This window comes from Erpetoichthys calabaricus, chromosome 11, assembly GCF_900747795.2.
Source record: "Erpetoichthys calabaricus chromosome 11, fErpCal1.3, whole genome shotgun sequence".
NCBI classification, from domain to species: domain Eukaryota; kingdom Metazoa; phylum Chordata; class Cladistia; order Polypteriformes; family Polypteridae; genus Erpetoichthys; species Erpetoichthys calabaricus.
The window spans coordinates 127,686,274-127,711,986 of NC_041404.2; the positions used below are offsets into that span (position 1 = coordinate 127,686,274).

General features: G+C 34.7%; 1 protein-coding gene across 2 annotated transcripts in view; it reads right to left on the reverse strand.

The window, feature by feature from the left end:
• Positions 1 to 25,713, reverse strand: part of LOC114660899 (SEC14-like protein 5) — a 94,665-nt gene that overhangs the window by 40,754 nt on the left and 28,198 nt on the right. The window contains exons 4-5 of one of the 2 annotated variants that reach the window (XM_051933615.1): positions 10,840 to 10,989; positions 7,586 to 7,717 (exon numbers count right to left, since the gene is read on the reverse strand). In XM_051933615.1, the coding sequence (XP_051789575.1) occupies positions 7,586 to 7,717; positions 10,840 to 10,989 (282 nt within the window). Of the gene's footprint in view, positions 1 to 7,585; positions 7,733 to 10,839; positions 10,990 to 25,713 lie in introns of those variants that run through there. The other variant, XM_028813885.2, reaches the window with a different exon arrangement.

A 25,713-nucleotide genomic window follows, 5' to 3' on the forward strand; every position in this document is an offset into this window, starting at 1 on the left:
TAGTTGGGATACCTTTTGTATGTACTCTGATTCTTCATCACTTCCTTTTCATGGAGTTTGGAGTGGGAACATCTGTTTCCTCCCACAGTCAAGAGACATTTTGTCATATTGATTGGTAATGCTAGTTTTACTGAATGTGAGAATAAGTCCTATAATGGAATGACATTCTCTCCAGTGATACTTCCTGCTTTACACCTGACTCTAATGGGATAGGGTGTTACTCCTTATGAACTATAAAAATAAAAATTGAAAGGATGGTATACCTTAATTTGGCTTAACTGTAAAAAGTTCGATCTTTTTATAATGTATTTAAAGAGCTGAATAAATGCATCTGTATTAAAAAATAATTTGCAATATATTTGTATACAAAAAAAGAACTCCAGCTGAGAAAGAATATCTACTTTTTTACTTCTGTAAAAAAAAAAAAAAAAAGTCTTTCCACCCCTTATTTACATTTTCTGAAATGCTTATTGAAAAAAGAGATGCATACAAAGGCTTTATACAGAAATAAACACAGAAATATAGGGACAGCTAATTGTTTACATTTATTCAATTCCAGTGTCTGAATATTTCATTTAAAAATGATTGTTTTATTACAATTCTAGATGCTAATATCTAGTACTGAATGTCTACTAATGAAAATGTATATCTACACATTATCACTCCAAATACATTACAATTCAGTCATCATGTCGTTCTCTAAGCAACATTTCTGAGGAATGCTAATGAACTGCGTAATGTCAAAACCTGATGTATAAACTAAGGGCCACTAAAGGTTATAATGGTTATAGCTGCATGCAACATCACATTGAAGGTATTCATTCCCTGGGGAAGCTAGGAGAGTAAAATGTAGCACTTGAAATTCCAGTTTGAAGGTTAAAATGTTGTGTTTTTTAAATACTATGCAGTAAGGTGGTCTGAGCCAATTTTTATATATAAATGGATCTGCAAACTATCGTTTTCTAGTCTTTGTGATTGTTCTCATATTGAGTATGAACCTTTTCTAATTTTAGTAGCAGACCTTATAATCAAATATTTACTTCTTTGATCCATGTTCTCAGTTAAAATGTGCCCAGGCTACTTCTGCTCTCTATCTGTGGAGATTTTAAAAAACATACCTTTTATAAAGTATTTTTTTCTGTTATAACCTTCCACTTATTTCACTCCATGTTCCCACATACACACATTTCAGGTGCTTCTAGTAAGACTTGAATTCTTCTTCAGCACCTAAGTCTCTAACCTTTATAATAATGCTAAGCTCCATATTCACATATTAATCATCTTAGTACTTTCTTTGATTAGTAAACAGTTGCTTTATAGAGTTTTAAAGTTTCTTTTGACACTGCAATTCAAACTTTAATCTTATTTTTACATTCACTGTAATTATTTAGGTATTCTTAATTCAGAGTGCAGTAACGGTTACTATAATATTGAATTGTACGCATTTTTAGTGAGCACCAGAAAAAATACATTGTGGGAGAAAATTACTCCAAAATTTTCTACTTTTTACTTATCTGAAAGAGACTGACAGCTAAAGGATATAAAAATCTAATAACATCTTTAATATGTTAATTTCTGTTTCTACAGCTCAACAATACAGTTGATATTTCCAAGAATAGCTCAATGTTTGCTGTCTAGCACTAACTGAAATGCCACAGTAAACTGAGACTCTTTAGAATATACTGCTTGAAGAAAGTATCTTATTTCATTCTAGATCAGCACAAGGTGCAGCTCGTATTTCTTTTATCAGTTGTTTTCAGACGTATGCCATAAAACTGTATGAAAGACTAAACCAACGTTACAAAACTTCATTGATATCTCCCATTTAAATATGCTGCATGTTCTTAACTCTAAAACTTAACCTTATCTACAACTTTTATGTTTTACACTACAGAAATAAAGTAGCTTTGCAAAGAACACAAATTAGTTGTATTTCCTTATATTTCACTAACTTGTCGTGTGAGACCTGAAAAGGATCTTATTCAGCTGAACATAAAGTCTGGTACAGTTGTTGCTTGGTTACCAATTAAAAGAAAACTGTTAGCACATCTGGTTAGCTAGAGGAAAAGAAATGTGTGCTTCTAGTAATTCCCCAAAGAGCATGCATCAGTCTAATGAAAATGGATACGAAACATTATATACGCTCAGTAAAACTTAAGGTCACCTTTCTGTCAAACAGCCTACTTGTCAATATATCATTTTAATGCTTAATTATCCATCCATCCATTATCCAACCTGCTATATCCTAACTACAGGGTCACAGGAGTCTGCTGGAGCCAATCCCAGCCAATACAGAAAGGAAGGCAGGAAACAAACCTCGGGCAGGGTGCCAGCCCACCGCAAGGCACACACACACACACCCAAGCACACACTAGGGACAATTTACGATCGCCAATGCACCTAACCTGCATGTCTTAACTATGCTTTATAATTTTTTTAATAGTAAAGTAAAACTTCATAAGAGAAGTTTATACCATAATGCATGTTTTCAAAGAAAGGATCACATGAATAGTGCACTTACTTCTTTGAAAAACTCTGCTTTCTTTTAAGAATGTTTCTCTTCACAATTACAACTTATACCTCTTCTCCAGAACTTACAATTCCTGGTAGAGCCACTTGGTTTAGAACACAGACAGCACAGTATAATAGTAGGTAAGAACATATGCCACCACAATACAGTTCTTACAATGAAAGACTTACTGATCTTTGTAGCTTCAAAGCTTACACAGTATTCAAAATTGATGCTTGCATGTGAATTGTTCAGGAAAGATGTTTTAATATTCAATGATGCCGTATTATTACTATATTAATAATGTATAACAGCAATTAAAAAGTATGACTTAACACAATGAATAGTGCTTAAACATTGCACATGCTTAATATATGAAATTGTCACAGAAAAGCTTGACTTAATGTTAACTCATGTATCTTGTTGCAATGTAAAGTCAAGTTAAGGGGCAAAAGTGTTCTTTTATTTCTGTTTCATTAGTTTTGTACTTAACAGCTGATGGCATTTCCTTTTAGAAAGAGTTGCTGTTAAATATTGTTGCCACGTATCTGGCACATGATTGGGCAAATGAGTTAACAAGAGAGAAAGGATAAAACAGGTGCTTCAATAGCAAACACTAAATTGAGTGAATTAAACTCCTGCCCATGATCTTTCGAAGTGAAGAGCCGCAGCTGCTGTTCAGCGTCTCTTCAGATTCCTGGCAGTACCATTTGTGCCTTTAAACTTTTGAAACTCAGCTTTTTTGTAGCCTGAACCAAGTGTCTTATAACTGTAGTGTCCAAACAAGAGCACTACCCTGCAATGCAGTGAAATGATTACAGAACCAGGGTCCTGAATCCAAAAAACATCTGTAGTAAAGACAGCTTACCATTACTATTTAAACATATACTCTATTCTTTTCTCTTATGGTTCAAGGGCTCACTTGGGTGTTGCATTTTCCATAATATGTAGAGCTTTGATTCTCTTGCCAACAACAAAGATCGGCTTGGTTATGGAAAATGCTAAGTTGGCTTAGAAACAATGAGAAAGGTAAATTAATTACAGGAAGCATTTGAAACCTCATCCTATTAACTCTAAACTATTAGTTAAAACAAAATTAAATTCAGTATGTTTAAATTCAGCCACTTCTTATTCTCCATCAGCCTTTCAAAGCCTCACTGAAGTTGCTGTGTAGCCTAACGTAGCTGTGGCAAGATAGTCACAAAGTAACAGTCAGAAGGTGATTTCTGATCTTAAATATCAGGCTATATTTTATCTTACCTATATATCTTTGCTAACTATAATGCATAAATAGGGAAATCTAAAAAAATAACCTATATAACAGAATCAATAAAAAATAATCCTCAACCTATAGATCAAAATTTGACCTAGATTTAAACCTATACCTTTCATGTGATTCTTATAAAGTACATAATCAATGCCCTATACATTACTGCTGTTCAAAATAACATCTACTAAACATTCTCTTGCTAGAAAGTAAAGCTATTCTGATTAACAGCTTAATAAAAATATAAGGTCAGATCAATGTCAAAGTGCTGAGTGTATTTATTAACACAAACAGATGTCCAAACAAAGTGCAGTGCAAGTTTTGTCTTTCAAATAAATAAATAATCCATAAAAACAGTGTTCCTAGTGGAAGCTAAAAGCTCCTTAATAAAAAATTCAATATATACTTTAATCCACAGGTTAAAACACAGTCAGGATCTTTCAGATTAAACCATCTCTGTGCCTCCTTCCAAGCACAACATCCCCTTCACTAACCCATTAGGGTCTTCACAACATGGGGAGACATCCACAAGTGCAGTTAATTTTTTAATCGGCTTGCACCCCAGCGACCTCATCCAGTCACCACTGTGCTGCTCCAAGTCCAGCTTGTGTTCTGCTACCACCATCCCTTGGCATCTACAGTCCTGCACACCCCTCCTAATGCCATCCTATGATGATCTGCAGGAGTCAACTGAAGCAGCTTGTGGCTCCAGGTCCACGGGTGCTCAACAGGAGCAACCCAGCCTTATGCGAATTATCTGCTCCTCCCAGGGCCATTCCTGACCACTTGCCTCCACTCCACAGAAACAAGAGTCCAGTCATGATCCTGACTTTCTTTTCACTTTCTCTTTTAGCCTCCAGACTCTTAGTCTTTCTTTTTCGATCTGCCCCACTCAGGTTCTGTTTATAGCTTAGTGTATGCAGGGGCATAATCACGCACCCCAGAGCTCTAATGAGGGAACTGGCTAAACTGCAAACATCTGCACATGAAAGCATATTCCAAAAATTCCCCCTTTAACACTCCAGAGTCCCTCGTCCACGCTACCATATGCACTTATGCCCATGCTGAGCATGGGAAACATACCAACAGGTGCAAAAATTCCTCATGGTTTTACATTGCTGCACAAACCACTTAACATAAGTCAAGGAGATAAACTTGAAATATTTAATTTAAAATAAACTGATAATAATTTCTAAAAAATCTAGCTGATTTTTTATCCCTCAAGATGTAAATATCCATCCATCCATCCTCTTCCACTTATCTGAGGTCTGGTCGCGGGGGCAGCAGCTTGAGCAGAGATGCCCAGACTTCCCTCTCCCCGGCCACTTCTTCTAGCTCTTCCGGGAGAATCCCGAGGTGTTCCCAGGCCAGCCGGGAGACATAGTCCCTCCAGCGTGTCCTGGGTCTTCCCCGGGGCCTCCTTCCGGTTGGACATGCCCGGAACACCTCACCAGGGAGGCGTCCAGGAGGCATCCTGATCAGATGCCCGAGCCACCTCATCTGACTCCTCTCGATGCGGAGGAGCAGCGGCTCTACTCTGAGCCCCTCCCGGATGACTGAGCTTCTCACCCTATCTTTAAGGGAGAGCCCAGACACCCTGCGGAGGAAACTCACTTCAGCCGCTTGTATTCGCGATCTCGTTCTTTCGGTCACTACCCATAGCTCATGACCATGTAAATATTACACATTAAAACCACACCAAGTAAAAAAGTGCAGAACTAATACAAACTATGTGGTGATTCCTTATTTGTAACACCCCCTGTAATTTCATCCAGGCGAAATATCTTTTAGACATTAACTCGTTTTAAAAGTCCTCCTCACTATGTCTACAATAACAAATAAGGATGAATCATGGGGTGTTGCAGGCTGCTTGTTAATACTTTCTAAGCCTGCTTTGAGTGCAGTAAGTTCATTGGCAAGAGAAAATTCAGATGAGATTGAGTTAGGCTTTACCTTGTGTATTGCCTTGGAGTACACTCTTGTTAAAACACTAGTATAGTCTGGAAATGCTATCAACATCGTTATGAAAGGTAGAAAATGTTATTTTGATAGTATAGTACATACAGTATAGTTATAGTAATGGATGGTTGCAATAATAAAGTTGCAAAGGTTTCTTTATGTGTAGCATGTACGTAGAAAAAAACATTTTGATGAAATATATGAGGCACACTTTCTTAAAGGACGCAAATATAATGTCAATATACAAATCTCTAAAGGTCCCAACACTGAATGTATTCCATAAATTAAATACTGCATGCTAAAATAATGGTGGAAATAAATTAATATGTATTGGTGTCACCAACAGAAGCATCTTAGGTTTCTTTTTTTTATCCATGGCCTCTTCACATTCTACATACACAAAATTGCAATTATGTCTTAGTTTGCATAGAAGTTTTTAATAATATTTTTAATTAATTATCAGTTGCACCTTTCTAGCACAGACCCCACTCCACCACTTAAAAAAAAGTGCCACCCACTAATACATTTTTTCAGTGGCTAATATGTTTGATAAGGGATAACCCTTATCTAGTTCCACAAAAAATGTATTTGTAATACTTATATAAACAAAAGTTTCTGAGCTAGCATTTAATCCACGCAGATATAATGATTCCAAGCCCAAATTTGTATAATGTGTTGCATAAATAATTACATTAAATTCTATTTGTAGTTATGATGATAACAATATGTTTAAGCACTGAGAAAACAAATACATAATTGATGGTGGGGATACTATAAACTTAACTTACAGGGACTGAATATTAGTTTATTGAATCAGCACAAAAGTGTTGCCTTCAACAGTAGTCTGTTCTTCAAACACCAGATTTTACCATCTAAGTGATACAGGAAAGGTAAGGAGTTTTCTTAATACAGAAAAGTTAATTATTTATTTATACAGAAAAGTTAATTATTTATTTCAAGGAGAGTTTGACAACTACATTGTACTTTTATTTTAACTTTCCTGAATATTCATGAATAGAGTTTAACTGATATAAATTAGTATTCACATGAAAGTAAAAAAATGGGGGGAAAAATTGTCAAAGAGCCCTGACGTAAAGGACATGCTATAATACTTGCCTTAATAAGAACAATTTAACATTATCAATTTTTTTTAAGTACTAGAGTCAGAATGCGGTAAGTGACACACATATACTAAACAGTACATCAGACACACAGAAAGATGGCTAGAGCAAAGGAAAATTGTTTTTATAGTCATGAATAGGGGCGTAATACAAAGACTAGGAATGGAAAATATTTAGGATTCCTTTTCTGCCTATTATTCTTCAAATGATGCCTTTCACATTTAATCTCCTACCCTGTCTTCCTTCTCTTGGTTGCTAATAGGCCACTCCTGCAACTGCAGACAGTGGGCCAGTAGTTTCATAAACACAGAAATCTACAGATTCATATAAAACAAAATCCACTGGCAGAAGTAGAACTGTAAAACATGGTGTGAGTAGAGGTCAAGGGAAAGGCAGACGTCCCAATTTTTCGTGCTTACTGATTACTTGAATTAATTGTAAAGTCTCTCGGGAAAAGACCTCATCAGTCTTGGCAAAGTTACTGTTTTAAAGCAAGAGGAAGAAATATTAAAAAAATAAATAAATAAATAAATAAAGTAAAATCAATTAAAAAAGCAAAAAGGGGTCAGAACTTTTATGTACACCCACCTGAAAAAATTGAGAAAACTTCATCAAAGCACCCTAGGTATAAAAAGGACGGTGTGCTTAGTTTCTTGTGAATGTTTCACCGATTCATAGACCTCCTACTTTGAATGACTCACTTGTGGATAAAATACATGCCCTACTTACACTGTAACAGCAGGTTTCATTGACAGTGATTCTGCTGCCAAAGGTTTCATTATGTGCTTCAATTAACAGTGTTCGGTCTTTCCAGTTCAAAGTGTTTTTCTGTATGAAGAATACATACTCCACACCGGCAATCTAGGAATGAAATGAGATTAGTTTAGTAAATATTGTATAGGTTGAGATTACGGCTATAACATGAACATCAGTGCATGTCCTTATAATAGGTTAAGGTTGAAATAATGAGTGCTCAGCTGTCCACATGGACCATTTTGCTATTTGTTTTAGTCAATTGTTTTAGGCAATTTTAGTCTCTTTAAAAAACACATATAGGTAATTGTTAATTAATAGAAATATTGTTCATTAATATAAAAAATTTTAATAATCATTTTTTAATATCTCTGGAAATGCTATGATTTTTAAAGAGCTTTAGGTATCCTTCATTATAAAAACTATAAAACAAATAACTGTTGTTCAGCCTTCAGCAAAATTCAGTAACAGTGCCTTGTGAATGTGGCACTGCATTGTACATTATTTTTACATTCTGATGCATAACAATACAGTAATCCCTCGCTATATCGCGCTTCGCCTTTCGCGGATTCACTCCATCGCGGATTTTATATGTAAGCATATTTAAATATATATCGCGGATTTTTCGCTGCTTCGCGGGTTTCTGCGGACAATGGGTCTTTTAATTTCTGGTACATGCTTCCTCAGTTGGTTTGCCCAGTTGATTTCATACAAGGGACGCTATTGGCAGATGGCTGAGAAGCTACCCAGCTTACTTTTCTCTTTCTCTTGCGCTGACTTTCTCTGATCCTGACGTAGGGGGATTGAGCAGGGGGGCTGTTCGCACACCTAGACGATACGGACGCTCGTCTAAAAATGCTGAAAGATTATCTTCACGTTGCTATCTTTTGTGCAGCTGCTTCCTGAAACGACATGCTGCAAGGTGCTTCGCATACGTAAAAGCTTGAAGGGCACGTATTGATTTGTGCTTGAAAAACAAACTCTGTCTCTCTCTATCTCTCTCTCTCTTTGTCTGCTCCTGACGGAGGGGGTGTGAGCTGCCACCTTCAACAGCTTTGTGCCGCGGTGCTTCGCATACTTAAGCCAAACAGCCCTATTGATTTGTTTGCTTTTCTCTCTATCTCTGTGACAGTCACTGCTCCTGACACGCACTCCTTTGAAGAGGAAGATATGTTTGCATTCTTTTAATTGTGAGACGGAACTGTCATCTCTGTCTTGTCATGGAGCACAGTTTAAACTTTTGAAAAAGAGACAAATGTTTGTTTGCAGTGTTTGAATAACGTTCCTGTCTCTCTACAACCTCCTGTGTTTCTGCGCAAATCTGTGACCCAAGCATGACAATATAAAAATAACCATATAAACATATGGTTTCTACTTCGCGGATTTTCTTATTTCGCGGGTGACTCTGGAACGCAACCCCCTCGATGGAGGAGGGATTACTGTATAATGAAAAATGCACTAAAAAATTGTGTATGCTATGTATACAATATATTCTACACTATCAACATGAAAGTCGACATACATTAATTTTAAGAGCTAATTAAAATGAAAAATGACAGACTTAAGTGTGTAAACTTATACATCCTGATTCTCTCCCATCTTTAAAATTTTCAAGGAGGCATAATGGTAACATGGTAATAAGTTAAAATGACTCCACCTGGTTCAGTCACACCTGTTTAACAGATTTGAATAAAAGCATACCAAACCAAGGAGCTGTTTAAAGAATTCTGCATAAGGGTATAAAGAACTTCTTTCTCAAAGCAGTGCATTTCTATAAAATATTAACGCTACTTATGCATTGAATTATATATAAAAAAGGTAATATGTTGATTATGGTAAGAATAGATTAATCAATCATTTTTTACACACATTCTAATTTATAAAATGGCATTAAACTACATTAATTTTTAAAAGCAAAGTTGAAAACATTATTTTATTAAGAATAGAAAGGAAAAAAGATAAATTACCTAAATCAAACAGAGAAAAGCCAAGCAAAATGACACCTTTTATTGGCTAACTAGAAAGATTACAATATGCAAGCTTTCGAGGCAACTCAGGCCCCTTCTTCATCTTGCCTGAAGAAGGGGCCTGAGTTGCCTCGAAAGCTTGCATATTGTAATCTTTCTAGTTAGCCAATAAAAGGTGTCATTTTGCTTGGCTTTTCTCTACATTCATAATGGCTAACACGGTACAACACCCTAGTACTACTAAATCAAACATAAATGTAAATAAACTTAATTCATATACACATTCAATAATGTTCTGAACGAATATATGCAAGTATATCCAGGGATGCTTTCCAACTTGTTGATACTTGAGTGCTTGGGACATTCACACAAATATCCACAGTGAGCCAATTCACATTTGCCAGTCAAGTTCACCCGCACATTTATAGCGTGGGAAGAAACCAAAGTACCCATGCAGATAACCCTAGTTAAAATGATACAGAATAAATATTTTCTAAAATATTTCTAATGATCCTAGATAACAGAGGCATTCAGGAATAGAATATTAAGCTATTCAAGCAAAACAGATTATGTAACTGACATATGGCAAGGCTTTTATATTGTTTCCAACAAGCCAAGTTGTACTCTGTTAAAAATGAATCCATAAAAGTGTAACTCCAAGATGAGAATTGAGATCTTAAAGAAGGTAGCAATGGAAGACGGCAATTTACTTGAAATGATAAATGGCAGTTCACATTCCCTCTAAAGTCTTAGGTATGAATAAAATTTACACCTAAACTAAATAGGAAGCTGATATTTTCACCAGCCCATGAAGAAAAATGTTTGTAGTACCTTATTCCAACAATAATAGATACTGCTGCTGTGCAAAACACACACTATAAGATGAGGCTCTCTGTACAAAAGCGATGAACCTGGATTTTGCATGAAGAAAAATGCAACCTTCTACCTGGTATAAATTTAATAAAATAAATGTATGGTGCATGCTAATGTTATGATTACACTAAAGTTGTAGTGTAATATGACACAGTTACCTTTTCAGTCTATCATAAGATTTTTATATATTTTAAGAAGTGTAAATGGCAAAAATAGTATAAAAATGGTATATTCTAAATTCCAATATATAACTGCTTTTTTGAAGTCTGATTCTTACAAGCTTATATTTGACCCTGTTTGCTAAGCATGTCAAGTTCAGGGAAAAAAAAAAGCTGGAATGAAGCAAAAAAACAAAACAAAACCCTCATAGATATTTTAGCCAATACTTGCCTTTTTAAGCAGCCTTGGAGCATCCACATTTAATTTACAGCTGCGTTCTAGAATATGCAGGGATCCATCCTCACTTTTAAATTCACTCAGAATTTCACTTCCCAGAAAAACAGGTATTAGCGGACAAGTTGGAAATCTCTTTTCATAGGCCTGGAACAAAAAAGGCCATAAAGTTAGACAATTGGACAGTGAATATACAACCAATAACAGCATTTTTAAAGATAAGCCCTCATGTATCATTAAAAAAAAGTCCTTAGAAATTGAACAGGTTTTTGGTCTGGCTTTGTTAATTCATCAGAATGACTGTGAAGCTCACATACATCAATCTCACCACTTGATTCACTGAAAAAAATGCACTAGTGAGGAAAATTTGAGAATAATATAGTAAATAAAAAATATAAAAAAAGGTATACAATGAAATCAGAAATTTTGTACCAAAAATGTTTGCTGTAATTGTTTATGTAAAATTAATTATTTTGCACATTTTATTTAAAAGCATATGTTATACGTTTGTCAAACAATGTATGCTGTTTTTATAAAAATGACTAAATTTGTTATTCTTATTCTAAAACTGTGTTTCTTGTTTCCTTGTTAATATTGTTCCTTTAATATTTGTGTTGATAAACACAAACATGGATGTAATTGCTGCCTTAGCAGCTCTATAGATGGCTGCCCTAGAAAACAATAGAAGAATAAGCACACTGGTTGCTAAAGGAAGAAATTTCAATACATAGATTTATTTCTTTAAACTAAAAATAGTAGTGCAGACATTCTGTATATTTCCATTTCATGGAGTAAATAAAGACATGTAAAGTGTTCAAGACAAGACAAGAATTGGCATCTTGTTAAGAATCTGGAATAAAAACTAGCAGCCACAGAACTACCAAAAACAACTTGTTTTATATAGGAGGTATCTGAATACACACACACTCCCATTCAGTTACTTCATATCAGCAAATAAAAGAAAGATAAATGCAACTGTGGCATCAAGCAAACTGCAAATGTATATACTACAATTAAAGATACTTGTTCTTGTACATGGTGTTGGCATTTACTAGATGTTATCTGCTAATATTTAACTGATACTGGCAAAACTACATATGGTGCAACTCCTAAGAGTACAACTGATGAAGTCTACAGTACACTGGAAAAATACTCTGTTTCTAAACAGTTTAGTTTTAGTGTTTAATCAAGAAATTAAAAATTGATGAGGGGTAAGAGATTGCCAAAGACAAGTCCATTCTAGACTGCCTTATCTATCACTGACAGTTCAATCATCCACCATTATGCCTTTAACATTACCTTACATTCCTTAGAACCTGTCCAGGCAGGGAACAAGTCTGCATATTTATTTTGTTCAGTGTAACAAATATACAATTCATAGCTTCTGAAAGTGACAATAAAAGCTTAAAGGTCATTTTACACCATTTAATGACAACTACAAAACAGGTTTGGGTGTGAATCCCTTTATCCCAGTGATGTAATAAATTATATTTCCATGTAAAGATTAGAAAAACATATCTACAGAATATCTAAATACTGAAGGATTTGTAGTTATGTGGCAGTCAGCCATTATATATAATAAACACTTTGCATGATCTGGCAAGTTCTGCAACTCCTTTAATGTTATATACACCCAGTTGCCACTTAATTAGGTACTGTATATGCAAATAACCTGATCTTCCAAACAGCCAATCATGTGGCTGCAGTAGAGTACTCTGTGGTGTCATGACAAACAAGAAATATGAAAAAACACAGATCTTTACTACAAGATGCAGACATATTCAGATTGTTCAACCAAACATTAAAATAAACAAAGGCATGATCTAAGCAATTTTGATCATGTTTTAATTGTTGGGGCTGAAAAGTGGCAACTCCAGTATTTCAGAAACAGTTGCCCTCCTGGGATTTTCATACACTGCAGTCTCCAGAGTTTACTGAGAATGATGAGATAAACAAAAATGAGATAAACAAAAAAAAAAGTGCCTGAGCAACAGTAATGAGGTGAAAACAACATTATTTGCGAGAGAAGGTAAGGCCTGGCCTGTCCAATCTAAAAGAAACACCAGAAATACTCTAATAATAGATATTTTTAACAGTAGTATATAAAATAACCTTGAAGTGGATGGGCTGCAAAAGGATTCACTCCTGTTGGCTAAAACGGGACGATGAGGCCACACTGGATAAATAATCACCAAAACTGCATGACTGAAGATTCTGGTGAATCTTGACCTCTGGTGTAACATGAGAATGATGGTAAGACAGTCAGATTTGCTTTAAACAGCATAACAAAGCATTAACCTATCCTTCCTTGTGTCAAAAGAACAGGATGGTGATGTAAGTATAATTGTATGTGGATTGCTTTTTTGGCACACATTAGGCTTCTCAAAATGCATACATAAACATTGCTTCTGAATATGTGCATTCCTTTATGCATACATTCTGATCTTTTTTTAGAATGGATATTTTCAGTAGAAAAATTTCATTTTCTCAGGCTGGTTCACTAACATGACAGTGACTTTGCTCTAGTGACCATCACAGTCGACAGATCTCAGTCCAATAGGACATATTTTGAGTGAGGTGGAATGGTAAGAATGAATACATATGTGTCTGAAAAATCTGCTGAAATTGGGTGATTCTGTCAAGCCACCATGGACTAAAATTCTTAAGGAGATTTCCCAGTACTCTGATGAGCAGATTCTCCCAAATGTTTGACTGTTCTCAAAGCGAAACAGGCATACTATCTTTACCTAATAGACTAAGTGTGTACCAAAATGTACGAAAATTAATTTAATCCATCCACTTGCACAAACTGATGAATGTTACACATAGGACCTAGAGAACTATGCAGGTGACTGGTATTCATGCATTCCTCTTGGAGCTGCAGTCTGATCAACACTTTCCTATAACCATGCATTTTTACCTGCATCTGAGCTACAATTTTAGATTGGTATAACTATATACAAGAACTTCCCTATCTAGGACATTTACCCATTATCTTAAACACTTATGTATTTTGCCTCCTTAGAAACATTGTAAAGAGGCATTTGTTTTTGAATAGCTTTGCCCCTGAAAATTGGTAACATGCTGTCACTGACACCTGATCTTTTATTTTTGAAAGGATTGCTTTCCTGTGACCATTAACTGGATTAAACAGGACTAAGAATGTTATTTTTTTGTATTACTTTGGTAGAATTAAAGGACCTCAATTAATCAGCTGACCATAAGGCACTGTGCAGAGCATTATCACAACCTTCTGGGAACTAAATATTGCTGCATACATTACATGCATAAATAGTAGAAACAGGAACATAAGAGCAGATACATTAACAAAATAATCAAAACAAATATGGCCTTTTAAGAACACAGTTTAACATCTCTGTTATCTAATTTTCTAGTCCATTTCATACCATTCTACAGGTTATCCAAAATACTACTTGAAAAATAAGTCTCTCCATAATGTAATTGTAATGCTCCTCTAGAAAACATGCATTTATCAACATAATTCTTGTACTGTACATTGTGTGTGCATTTCGCTCTCTTGGTATTTCTGCCTCTTGGCACATATTGCCAAATGTATCTTGGTATAAACCTGCTTGCATCATTTTGCCATCCCAGCTGCTACACAAATCATGTGTTTCCCTTTTATCCAACAGTAAACAGCAACCTCAAGCATCCTGCTGCTAGGACAACCTGCTGCCTTACTTGTTTTTTCAACATACTGTGCATGAACACAAATATTATTACTGTACTGAATGCCATTTATATTTATGGTAGGGTTTTCTTTCCCAGTAATAAATGAAAACATATAAACAGAGAATAAATCAAGAAAGCTGATTCCTTATTTATTCTATAAAACAGTCCAACCAAAATGCATGACAGATTTTATATAACAGAAAAAAGTAATATGTAACTAATTCCATGGCTGAAGGTAGAATACTTGAAACAAAAAAGGAGATATCAGCATTCTAAGTGAAAATGAATTATCTACACACAGTAATCATTTTAAAGTAATCGTCAGAAAAGGGAAAAAAAAACCTGACATTACTTATTAAAACTTTGCCTCCTTTTGCACCAGGCTTAAGCATATATACTAAATGCTTAAAAAAACATATGTAACTGAAGAGTATGATTTTGTAAAAGAGCCAGGAAAGTGTTTTAACGTTGCCAACAACATGAAAGGTCAGTCAGTCAGTCATTGTCCAGCCCGCTATATCCTAACACAGGGTCACGGGGGTCTGCTGGAGCCAATCCCAGCCATCACAGGGAGCAAGGCAGGAACAAACCCCGGGCAGGGCGCCAGCCCACCGCAGGGCACACACACACCCACACACTAAGCACACACTAGGGACAATTTAGGATTACCAATGCACCTAACCTGCATGTCTTTGGACTATGGGAGGAAACCGGAGCACCCGGAGAAAACCCACACAGACACGGGGAGAACATGCAAACTCCACACAGGGAGGACCCAGGAAGCGAACACAGGCCTCCTTACTGCGAGGCAGCAGCGCTACCACTGCGCCACCGTGCCGCCAACATGAAAGGTACTTTATAAAATATTTCAAATGCCTAAATTCAGTGTATAAAGTTTAATATATTAAAGATACAACACACAATATGGTTAACAATGGAGCTTCTACCTGTAGTTTTAAAAGTCAAAAGGTGCCTACTTCATGTTATTTTAATAGTCATAATTAGGTGGTTATGCATAAACTGCAGAATGATTACTGATTTTCAATTTTTTGTCTTTTTTTTTTTTTTACTTTTTATATCTAAAATGTTAAAAGTTGCATGCATACATAGAAAGTATATTCTAGTCATCTGTAGTAGTATGACAGCAAATGGGACTCTTTTAAAGTCTTGACCTGCTGTTTACACTGTTAGACAGAATTATGAGACTGAAATTCTAAAATGCTTTACATAAGCCACGTAAAGAGGTTGGGGAGGTTGATATGAGATGCTGTAACTTCACGGTGAACAACCCACAAGGTCCCATCATCCATACAGCAGGTTCATGAAGGTCCTTGCATTCTACTTCCATGCTCACTCAGCCATCTCTCTCTTCAGTAATGTAGCAATGCAGAAAGTTTCACGTGTGAAAGTAACATAAGTGGACATTTGCATAGCAATCAAAGACTGGAAATATATGCCAAGAAAGAGTTAAATGGTTCAGAGTGATAAGACTTCAAAAAGAAAACCATGGCAGCATGCAAGCTGTCAGTTTTGCTGAGACAGAAAATTGAAGAAGCACAATTTAAAAAATAAATATGGCTCATTCTTCAAGGTTAAATTAGCTTCACAAATAAGCTACACATTTAGGACAAACGATATATTGAGGTTATATTTTTATTTGGGTATACAGCACTGCTATAAAAATTAAAGACTGTTATGAGATTTTAGATGTGGTTTTCATTATGTTTGCTTAATTATGATGAAAATCTTTTCTACAATTTACTCAAATATATTCTTTTTTATGAATACTGCAATACTGAAATAAAAATTAACACTGCTGTAGGGTTTTTTATTTTTAATACCTACATAAATATGACTAAAAGCTTTTTAATATTTGTTTTAATACAACTTCCATCCATCCATTATCCAACCCGCTATATCCTAACTACAGGGTCACGGGGGTCTGATGGAGCCAATCCTTCTTTAAGCATATTCTTTTTCTGAATATTAATAATTATTCATTCTATTATGTTCAGCTACAAGTTCCCTTATCAAACTTTTCTACAAGTACATTAAAACTATACTATTTTTCCACAACATGCACTCATTATAACTTTTGGTCTTTATTTCATTAGCAAAGATTACACACTCATTAGGATTAATGAGTGTTACTTCATATTACTCTTCACTGGCCAAGGTCTGTCTCTGCTATAATCATGCATTAATATTTGTCGTATACAAGCACTAAATGACTATACATTCGTTTTATGTTTTGGATTTAATTACCATTTTTTTTACTTGATATAGTAATCTACTGGAAACTAAACAACCCAAAACAGCTGGAAAAAAAACATGCAGATGTGTAAAAAGTATTAGACTATTAAGAGACAGAGCCATAAGTATATTCTTATGAGCACAACTTCCTTCATATGTAAATCGTTTTATCACCAGAGCCCTGATACGTATGCAAACAGTATAATTCAGGTTTTAAATTTAGAATATCTCCTAATTTTGCCTAGGACAATGTTTACTTGTCACAAATTTGTAATAAAAAAACAACAAATTCCACTCCAGCAAAACATATAAATATGCTTTAAAGTTTTTCCAGTCAGCAGTATAGGTCTTTTTGTTATATTTAAAACTGTACATATATGGTTAACTGCCAGAAAAGGACTTCAAGTAAAACAGTGTCTCTACAGAGCAATTCATGTTAAGTTTTGAATGATATAATAGGTCAAAAAGAGTAACTTCTTACAGCATATTTGCCTGAATGAATAATCAAAGTAATAATCTGCCATTTTCAATCAGTTGTATATCCCTGGCTATTATTAATAATTTGGATATGGAAATAAAATACTTTCATTACTTGTCAAAAGGAATAATCTTTGAATCAATGTGATGCTGCATTTCTTCATAAATCAACATTTTTGCCAAGTGCAAATAAAGTCTTATGCAAATATGGTGACAATTTCCAGTTGTCAATCCCTTTGTAATTACAGCAAAAAAGAAACCCATAGACAAATATTTCAGCAGGACTCACATTATACTTTCTGAGAAATATCTGAAGTCAAATTACATTATACTCCACAATAATTAATAAGGAAGATATATTTTCTATCACTTAATAGGAGTTAAAAATACATCGTTAAACATTTGGTTAGGAGAATTGTACAGGCAAGTCTGCCACAGTAATGATGATTACAAATTACAAAGGCTGTTCACCCCCTTGATAAAAGAGGCAGCCAGCTGAGGACTGACTCAGCAGAATCAGCAAATTAGTTAAATCAAAATATCTAGTCTTAAGTACTTTAAAGACAGTATACTTGCAAAATGTAATATGTATTCTTATATTAGAATATTGGTTACCTAATTGTTAATCACTCACTCTCTTGATCACTTCTGTCCTATTCTGCTGATATTCAATACAAGAAAATAAGAAAATCCTTTTTTTCTATTTTAAGCTTTACTAATTCTAAAAGAAAAGAAAATGTGGCAGACAAACCTTCAGTTACTCATCTTAAAAGCACTTCTTGCATGCAGTATAATACAATAATGGAGTTATCATTTACACACAATGCTACACATCCCACAGATCTTCTTGATTTTATAAACTTAGCAAAAATTAACACAGCATTCTGTAATCAATGTATTCAACTGTCAGCAAAACGCAACTGTGGCTGCATGGTCATTAAAATATTTTGAGGTACCATGTTTTCCAGGAAAAGTGTAATGTACTTAATATATTATCGGGTGGTTTGCATGTTTAAAAGATAGTTTGTTTTTCTTAACGAAAAGCATGCACACCACACAAAGTGGTTACTAGTGAATCTAAATGTCCATCACAAAATAGTTTCAAAGAAATTCCAAAGGCCTTCTTTAAGGGGAAGTTTGAACCTAGTCACATTATCCTGCATTTGGGTAAAAGTTCATTTTAATTAGAATTTTACTTTGTAGGCCTTAGAAAAGCAACAGCAAGTACTGTATTTGAAAAGGAAAAAGATATGGAAAGTTGGTTGTGATTGAAACAACATGTATCTGGTTGACATATCCAAAGGAAGTTAGTGATATCACACAGAGCCCTTAGGCAGAAGAGCGGGTTAGCTTTATTTTCCCTTATTACTGCCAACTCTGTTTGTTCACAAAAACAATGTCTTCTTAGTATCAGTGTGCAAGGGCCTCATATTTCTTGCTCTTTTCAGGAGCAACTGAACCCTGAAGGTTTTGCCCTTCACAGATTTACATTCTTTAACTCGTTGGAACTTGTTTTTACTTGAAGCTGGAAGAACTGATGCAGCATTGTAAAGTCTATCAAAAATACCTTTTTGTAATTCTTTTCACTAAAAATTTTACATGAGTGGTAAAAATGTTTATATATTAAACTTAATATTTCCATCTTAATCAGAAAAAGAACAAAAGCACAAACTTACACATGCATAATATAATGTATATTTAATTTTATCAAATTAGATAAATTTGAATTTCAGCCTGTTAACAGAAATTTAGTTATAAACTTTCTGTTCTGCTTAGATAAAAAACAAGCTATACCCACCAAATACACATATTTATAAAAAAAATCAGAAAAGAACACAATGGATAAAATAAGGCCCCTTCATATTAAACACAGCTACACTACCTTTTATTGGTGAAATGAATATTCCTCATTTCATGCTAGACAGTGAAAAGAAGATTTTTGTTTCTCCTCAAAACTTGAACTTATCTGAGAATAGCAATTTACTTGCATTATGCATTCCCCTGACATTTTGCAGTAGAGCACACTGCAAATCACACTGCTGAGCTAGACAATTTCAGTATCAGAAGTATATTCTCTGAAAACATCATTAATCTGAGCTGTTAGGAAGCAGCACCTTATCATAAGATGCAATTTTGGGCCTGCAGTAGGGCATTCTTTGAGTCTGAAATGACAAAGAGCTCACACTTAAAAGTTAAACAATTCATGCACATTGCTACTCAAGAGTTTTCTTTGTCAGACTGATGACTAAAGTGAATAAAGTAAAGATCATTACAAATGCAGTAAAAAAAGTGAAAATGTATTGATATAGCAGGAGGGTATGAAAGTACTATTTTATGAAGATTGCTCAGACACATACCTGATAGCACCGGCTCATCGAGCAGATTTCAGTTTGTACAAGAAACAATAAAATTAACAATAAAGTAAAATGCCTGCTGCTAATGTTCTCCCACTGACTTGCTTAGCAACAAAGGAAAACAAATGAGTTACGAGTTTTACAGTTTTCAGAACATCAACTGATCAAGCAGTATTTTAAAATGATATAGAAACACTGACAATTTTATATTATAAACAAATTGCTTTTACTAGGTCATTCGAATAGAAATTCTTCTGGGTATAAAATACCAAGTCAAGTTTGTGAACTTAATTATACCTCAATCACCTTATCCATTAAACATCCTCTTGAATGCTTCTTTCCTTTTCTTGCTTAAATTAACTCCCAGCATACATGAACACTGTTTAATCTACCTATACCACTGGAGAGGTTTGAAAAAATGGCAAATTATGTTTTCAACCTACAAGATTGGAAGGCAGATTAAGTTTTAAAAAGAAGTGCAGAAGAAAACAGTTTAGTTACTACATAAACTTTAAGCAAAACTAGTATGATGAGCTGTAAAGTAAAATATGTCTAAAGTGCTTTTTAATTATCTGTATGTCTAATACCAAGAAAGGGCTTTTAAAGTAAATATAAAATTCACGCCAGGAAGTTTGTTAGGAATGCACCTTCTCTTCACATCATAATGACCGTCAACTCACATTCTTCCTAATGCAGATCAGAAAAGCCTTTATGTGGTAAAAATAATTAAAAAGAAACCCCTAATATCATTTTATCTCAAATACATTTATTTTTCTTTTTGTTGTGTCCTCATGATTAAACTTAAGATTATTATAGCCTTCCATCACTCAGTTCCACAAAGCAACCAAATATTCATGGGATGTTCCAGCTATAGAGGAGCATGATAGGTTGCTGGAAAAAAATAACCAAAAGATTCTTGCCAGCTCACTACAGTAAACATTTCAGATGATGTTGAAATGAAGTAGGGATCCTAGTTTCAATAATTTAATCTATTTCAAAACTCCAGTCCACAGTTTGTTGAGAAATAAGAGAACACACAGTAGTTTAACATGACTGTCACAAATCAGTATCGGTTCATGAAGCGATGTACATTTTAATACCCGCCACCTGTGAAATGCACCTGTTGTTGCTATTTACAGTAAATTCCTGGAAAGCTTAAATACTACACATTAATAGTTCCATTTCATGGCAGCACAAGAACACTGCAAGCCATTTCATACTCTTAATTCTTGTTGGAGTTCCTGGAATAACCTTCATGCATGGATTTTAAACAAAACAGCATAGTCATGGTGCAGTACTGTACTCAAGGGTGAAAAAGAAAAAAAAAAAGTTTCTTTTCTTTTTTTGACTAGGGAAACTGCTTTTTTTTTTAAAGATGTATAATTTAATTGCATTTGTCCTGTATTAAACTAAATGCAGAATCAATTATCAGTTCCATCCCATGCTCATTCTCAGGATGCTGTCAGTGATTTTAACAAACACAATTAGTGTATATAGTCATACAGTATATAAATAACATGATTAATCATCTTTTTTCAAAACTATATGCATGCACACACCTATCTGATCCAATATTCTGAAATCACGCTGATTATAAACATATATTCCAAGCAATTGCCTAATTCCCATTATACAACAGAAACATCAAAAAAGTGGTAATAGGGATATTACTTAATCTATATTAAGATGTGATTCATAAAGCAATTAAACACATATTCATACTGGGTCTACATTTGTGAATAAATACATCAGTCTGAATTGGAACAAGCATTGCATCCTGAACATTCTACTACTTTAAACTAGTTCAGTTAAGTTAGTAGTAACAGAAGGAGTAGAACTAGTAGAAGAAGCAACTATGACAATATACTGTCACCAATGGTTTTAACAGCTAACCCAGATGTCAGTAATATTTGAATATACACCTACTGCATATTTTCAAGTTATGCCTTTCAAATTCACTTAGCCTTGCTAATGCCATCAATTTTTCTGTGTTTTTGTGTTTAACTTTAGAAAGTAAACTTTTTTTTACACTTCAGATTTATTACCTAAACGTTTTTACTTTTTAGGCTATGAATTATAAAGAAATATTAACTTAAAAAATGTGACCAGTGTATGGTAACACTACAACAGGGAGTAAATTAATTTCACTTCACAACTGCAATTCTGGTTATAACCTAAATTGTACCATTTGTGAAAGATCAATGCATTTCTAAAATTCAAATATCCAAAGCTACTGCCTAATCATTAAATGCACACATTAATAAAAGCAGCTGTACACTACATGAAAGCAAAATATTTAAATGTTAAACAGAGCAGAAACTAAACTGGCTTAACTATCTGAGCCTGTCACAGTATGTTCTTAAGGTCTGGGATGCACTTTGTTGCTCTCATTTGCAAAGCTTCAAGTGCTGTTATGTCTTTTTGGTAGCAGGATTACCAGAACTGCATAAAATACTCCAGATACGGTCTTGATAGTGCATTATATAGTCCTTTCCTTTTCTACTGTTTGTTTTCTTATTTAAATTTAAGAAAGGTATAATCTGACTGTTACTAAGTGCAGTGCATTCTAGTTTATGTCCAGCTGTTCTGAGATTTTTTCAGGTACAGAAGACAAACGTTAAGATAAGGCACATTAACTGTGAGCTGGTGAGTGCCTTGTTGATTAGCACATGCATGCAACAATTTCACTGTACTCTGCTCATGCAACAATAAGATTCCTATAAACCAATAATAGTCCACATTTTGACTGGTTTATTAAGAGTGCTTATGATAATTAGCAACTTCTTAATTGAGGATTGTTGGAGTTGTTGCTATATGTGTTTCAGCTGAGATTTGTAACAAGTCTGAAGACAAGGACTTTGTTGGGGCATAACTTTAGGGAACAGGGAGGGAAAGCAGAGGCAGTACAAATCATATTATCTTAAAACTAGGGGGCTATGTCCCCTGTTGCTTTGCTCACCAACCCCGGAGTTTGGTCCTGTGGAAATACAATTTAAAGTGGTTTTTTTTTCATGGGAATTGTTACATATGCATTATGTTCACTTTTGATAATGCAACGTATAACTGGCCATGAGTGAATATCGTTTCAATAAAAATAAGACTTTTCTGATAAGACAATCTACTTATGAAAGTGGGAACATCCAGAGCCGATGTAGCAGGTGGCATTGTTCTCAAGAAGCTGTGGATTTCTGGCCATTGTGGATTGCATGTCATTGTAAGAAATAAATCTGGCCAACCAATAGTTGTGGATATTGCCACTGCATCATGATATAACTGTTGCAATGCTCTTGGGCTAACTTGATATGATGATGGTAATATTACTGCTGTACCTATTTTGAATTTGTCTGAACTATTTGAAATTTGAACGTGATCAATGAGACCTTGCATATGTTCCGTTCTAAGTTTAGCTTGATTCGATTTAATAAAGAAGAGACGATTAGCTGCGACTTTTACGCATTAATAATGTAATGTTGCGATTGACATTGAGATGATAGAAGTGGGTTAAATACATGGGAACATATAGCTAATTTTGACCCAAAATATCGTGTGTTTGTTATTCGTTTTGCTGAATGCGTTTGTTTCATATTGTACAACCATCCTATTTCGCCATCTGGAAAAAGCAAAGGTAAAGGGTCGGCATGTGGCGATGTATTTGACATAAATGACGAAACATGCTCCGTCTTTTGTAAGTATTATCGCTGACAATTCGTCACATGTGGGTTTATTATAAATGCGACTGTGATCTTTCGGATTCATACAAACATCCAAGAAAATGCGTTTGTCCGTGTGTTGCTGGTAAATCTTGTGTAAAGTGCGATACATTTGGACGTATGGATTTGTATCCATTATTGGCTGTATAATATCTATTACGTCAGATCGTTTAACTGTTTCTATTCTATGTCGCATCGCTTCTCTGTGATCATAAACATACATGTGACCAAACTGTTTGTTTTTTTTTCAAAATTAAACTTGTCGTAGCTGTAATTTTTGCGGGAACACAGATTCTCATAGCTTATGGTCCATTATTGTGTAAATCAACGTTCTGTGCATTGAATGATGCTAACGCAAAACGATTATTGTAGACGCTAATATTTTGCCTGTAGTGTTTGTAGATTTCACTTTCACCAAACAACAAATCTTGTGGAAATGCATCTTCATTGGGAAGCAGCAGTACTCTTCCCTGATAGCAACACAAAGTAGAAGATCTACAAGTCTCCGACTTAAACTTTAAAGCCTTACAATATCTACATACTTGCAACATATTACCTAAGTCCATACATTCGATCTCTTTTTGCAGTTCCGTTTTTTCACCTAGTAATAATTTCCGTTTGTTTGCGCGAATGCGATCTGTATTGTCTTGTTGTTGACACTTTCGAATTTTAGTACTGTCATATTTTTGAACTTGCACTGCGTGTGTATTGCGTCAAAGTTTTTTGGGAGCCTTTTGAATTCCACTGCTGTCATAATCTGTAACCTGCTCTGCATGTGTATGGCGCCAACGTTTTTGAACGTCTTTATGAAGTTCTACTGTGTCTTTTACTCTTGGTCTTTTATTTCTGACCTCGTTTGGACCTGCAAGGTTTTCAATTCCACATGTTCCAGGCTGATTATTACTTTCCTTGTCTAGGTCACTGTCTCACGGGAACATGCTTCCAATGGATGTCAGTATGACGTGACTTCACCGTGTCGAGGGAATTGAAAGTGTCACTGCCTCTCTGAAGTGTCTCTCTCTCTCTGTCTCTCTTTAGATCGTCACAAGATTTTTTTTATAATAGAGAGATGACAGTGTGAGCATCAAATAAGACTTTTCCTGTTGCATCATTAGTTGCAGAGCTCAGCAAATAAAAACTGTGCAAAATTCAAACAAAAACTGAAAGCTGAAAAAATTAAAAAGATCTTACTTTTTCTATCTTAAGAAACGAATTCCAAAATATAAAAAAATCTATAATATTTAAAATATTTAAAATCAGCCAAGGAGAGAATGAGCCTAACTCCACATGGACAGCAACCATTCTCAAATCCAGCAATGGTCACCAAACACCATCATGCAACACTAGTCTGAAGGCATTCAGAAAATATGTTTAATACAAACATTCTAAACTCAATTATTAGTTGACAGCCCTACCTGTTAGTGTCACAAGGACCACTGAGCTAAATTCCTGCAATGTATATGTCTATGTTATGTATCATAACAGAGTATTCTTAGTCTTATTGTGGAGATTGCAGAGATTCATGAATTATATTTGCATAATTGAAAAAAAGATGTCATTGAAATTAATTAAGTCAAGTGTTTTTCTTTTTAGGTGTAACAACCAATGCTTTTTGCTAGGGGCTGGGATGTGATTTCAGCTTTAAGTTCTATTCATTTAGTTAAATTGTGATATACTACAGAAATGAAGAACACAAGAGTTAATATTTCAAAACAAAAAACATTACTGTATTATGGTATTGTAACCCAAGTACTGAAATAATACTGTATCATTAGGTCCTTGCAATTCCTGCCAGAAATAAGCAGTGTGGGATGAAGCAAAAAAAGAAAGAAATGAACAGCAGTTAGCAAGCTGTCAAGCTACAACAAGATGATATTGACAGGTTTGTGTTTTACTTTACATTTGCTTTAAACGGTTTAATGGTATGAATTGAAAGTATTCTGATATTTGGTTAAAATTAAAATATCTAATTAACATGTATTGAGACAGTTTGCAGGGAAGAAATAACCTATCAACAATTTTTGAACATACAGGAAAGCTACATACCTTTAAATGTTTGCAAATAATTGAAAAGAATAAGTTCCTCTAACTTGTCACTGAAATAAAACATTTTCCAAATTTTAAAATATATTAATACTGTAGCATTTTCACTTATAAATGCATGTCTAGTCTCCTAACATTTTTCCAGATCCTGCACACCGTCAAAAGGAATTGTTCCACACACTATTGTTTATATAAAGCTTTGGTGAAGAGGAATAAGGATTGCATTTGAGTACATCAGCAACATCCTGCATCATTATATTCTAGTCCACCCACTTTAATCCACTGATGCTGGCAACCTCGCCACACCTCTGAGTGATACAGCCTTCACTTCTACTCCCACC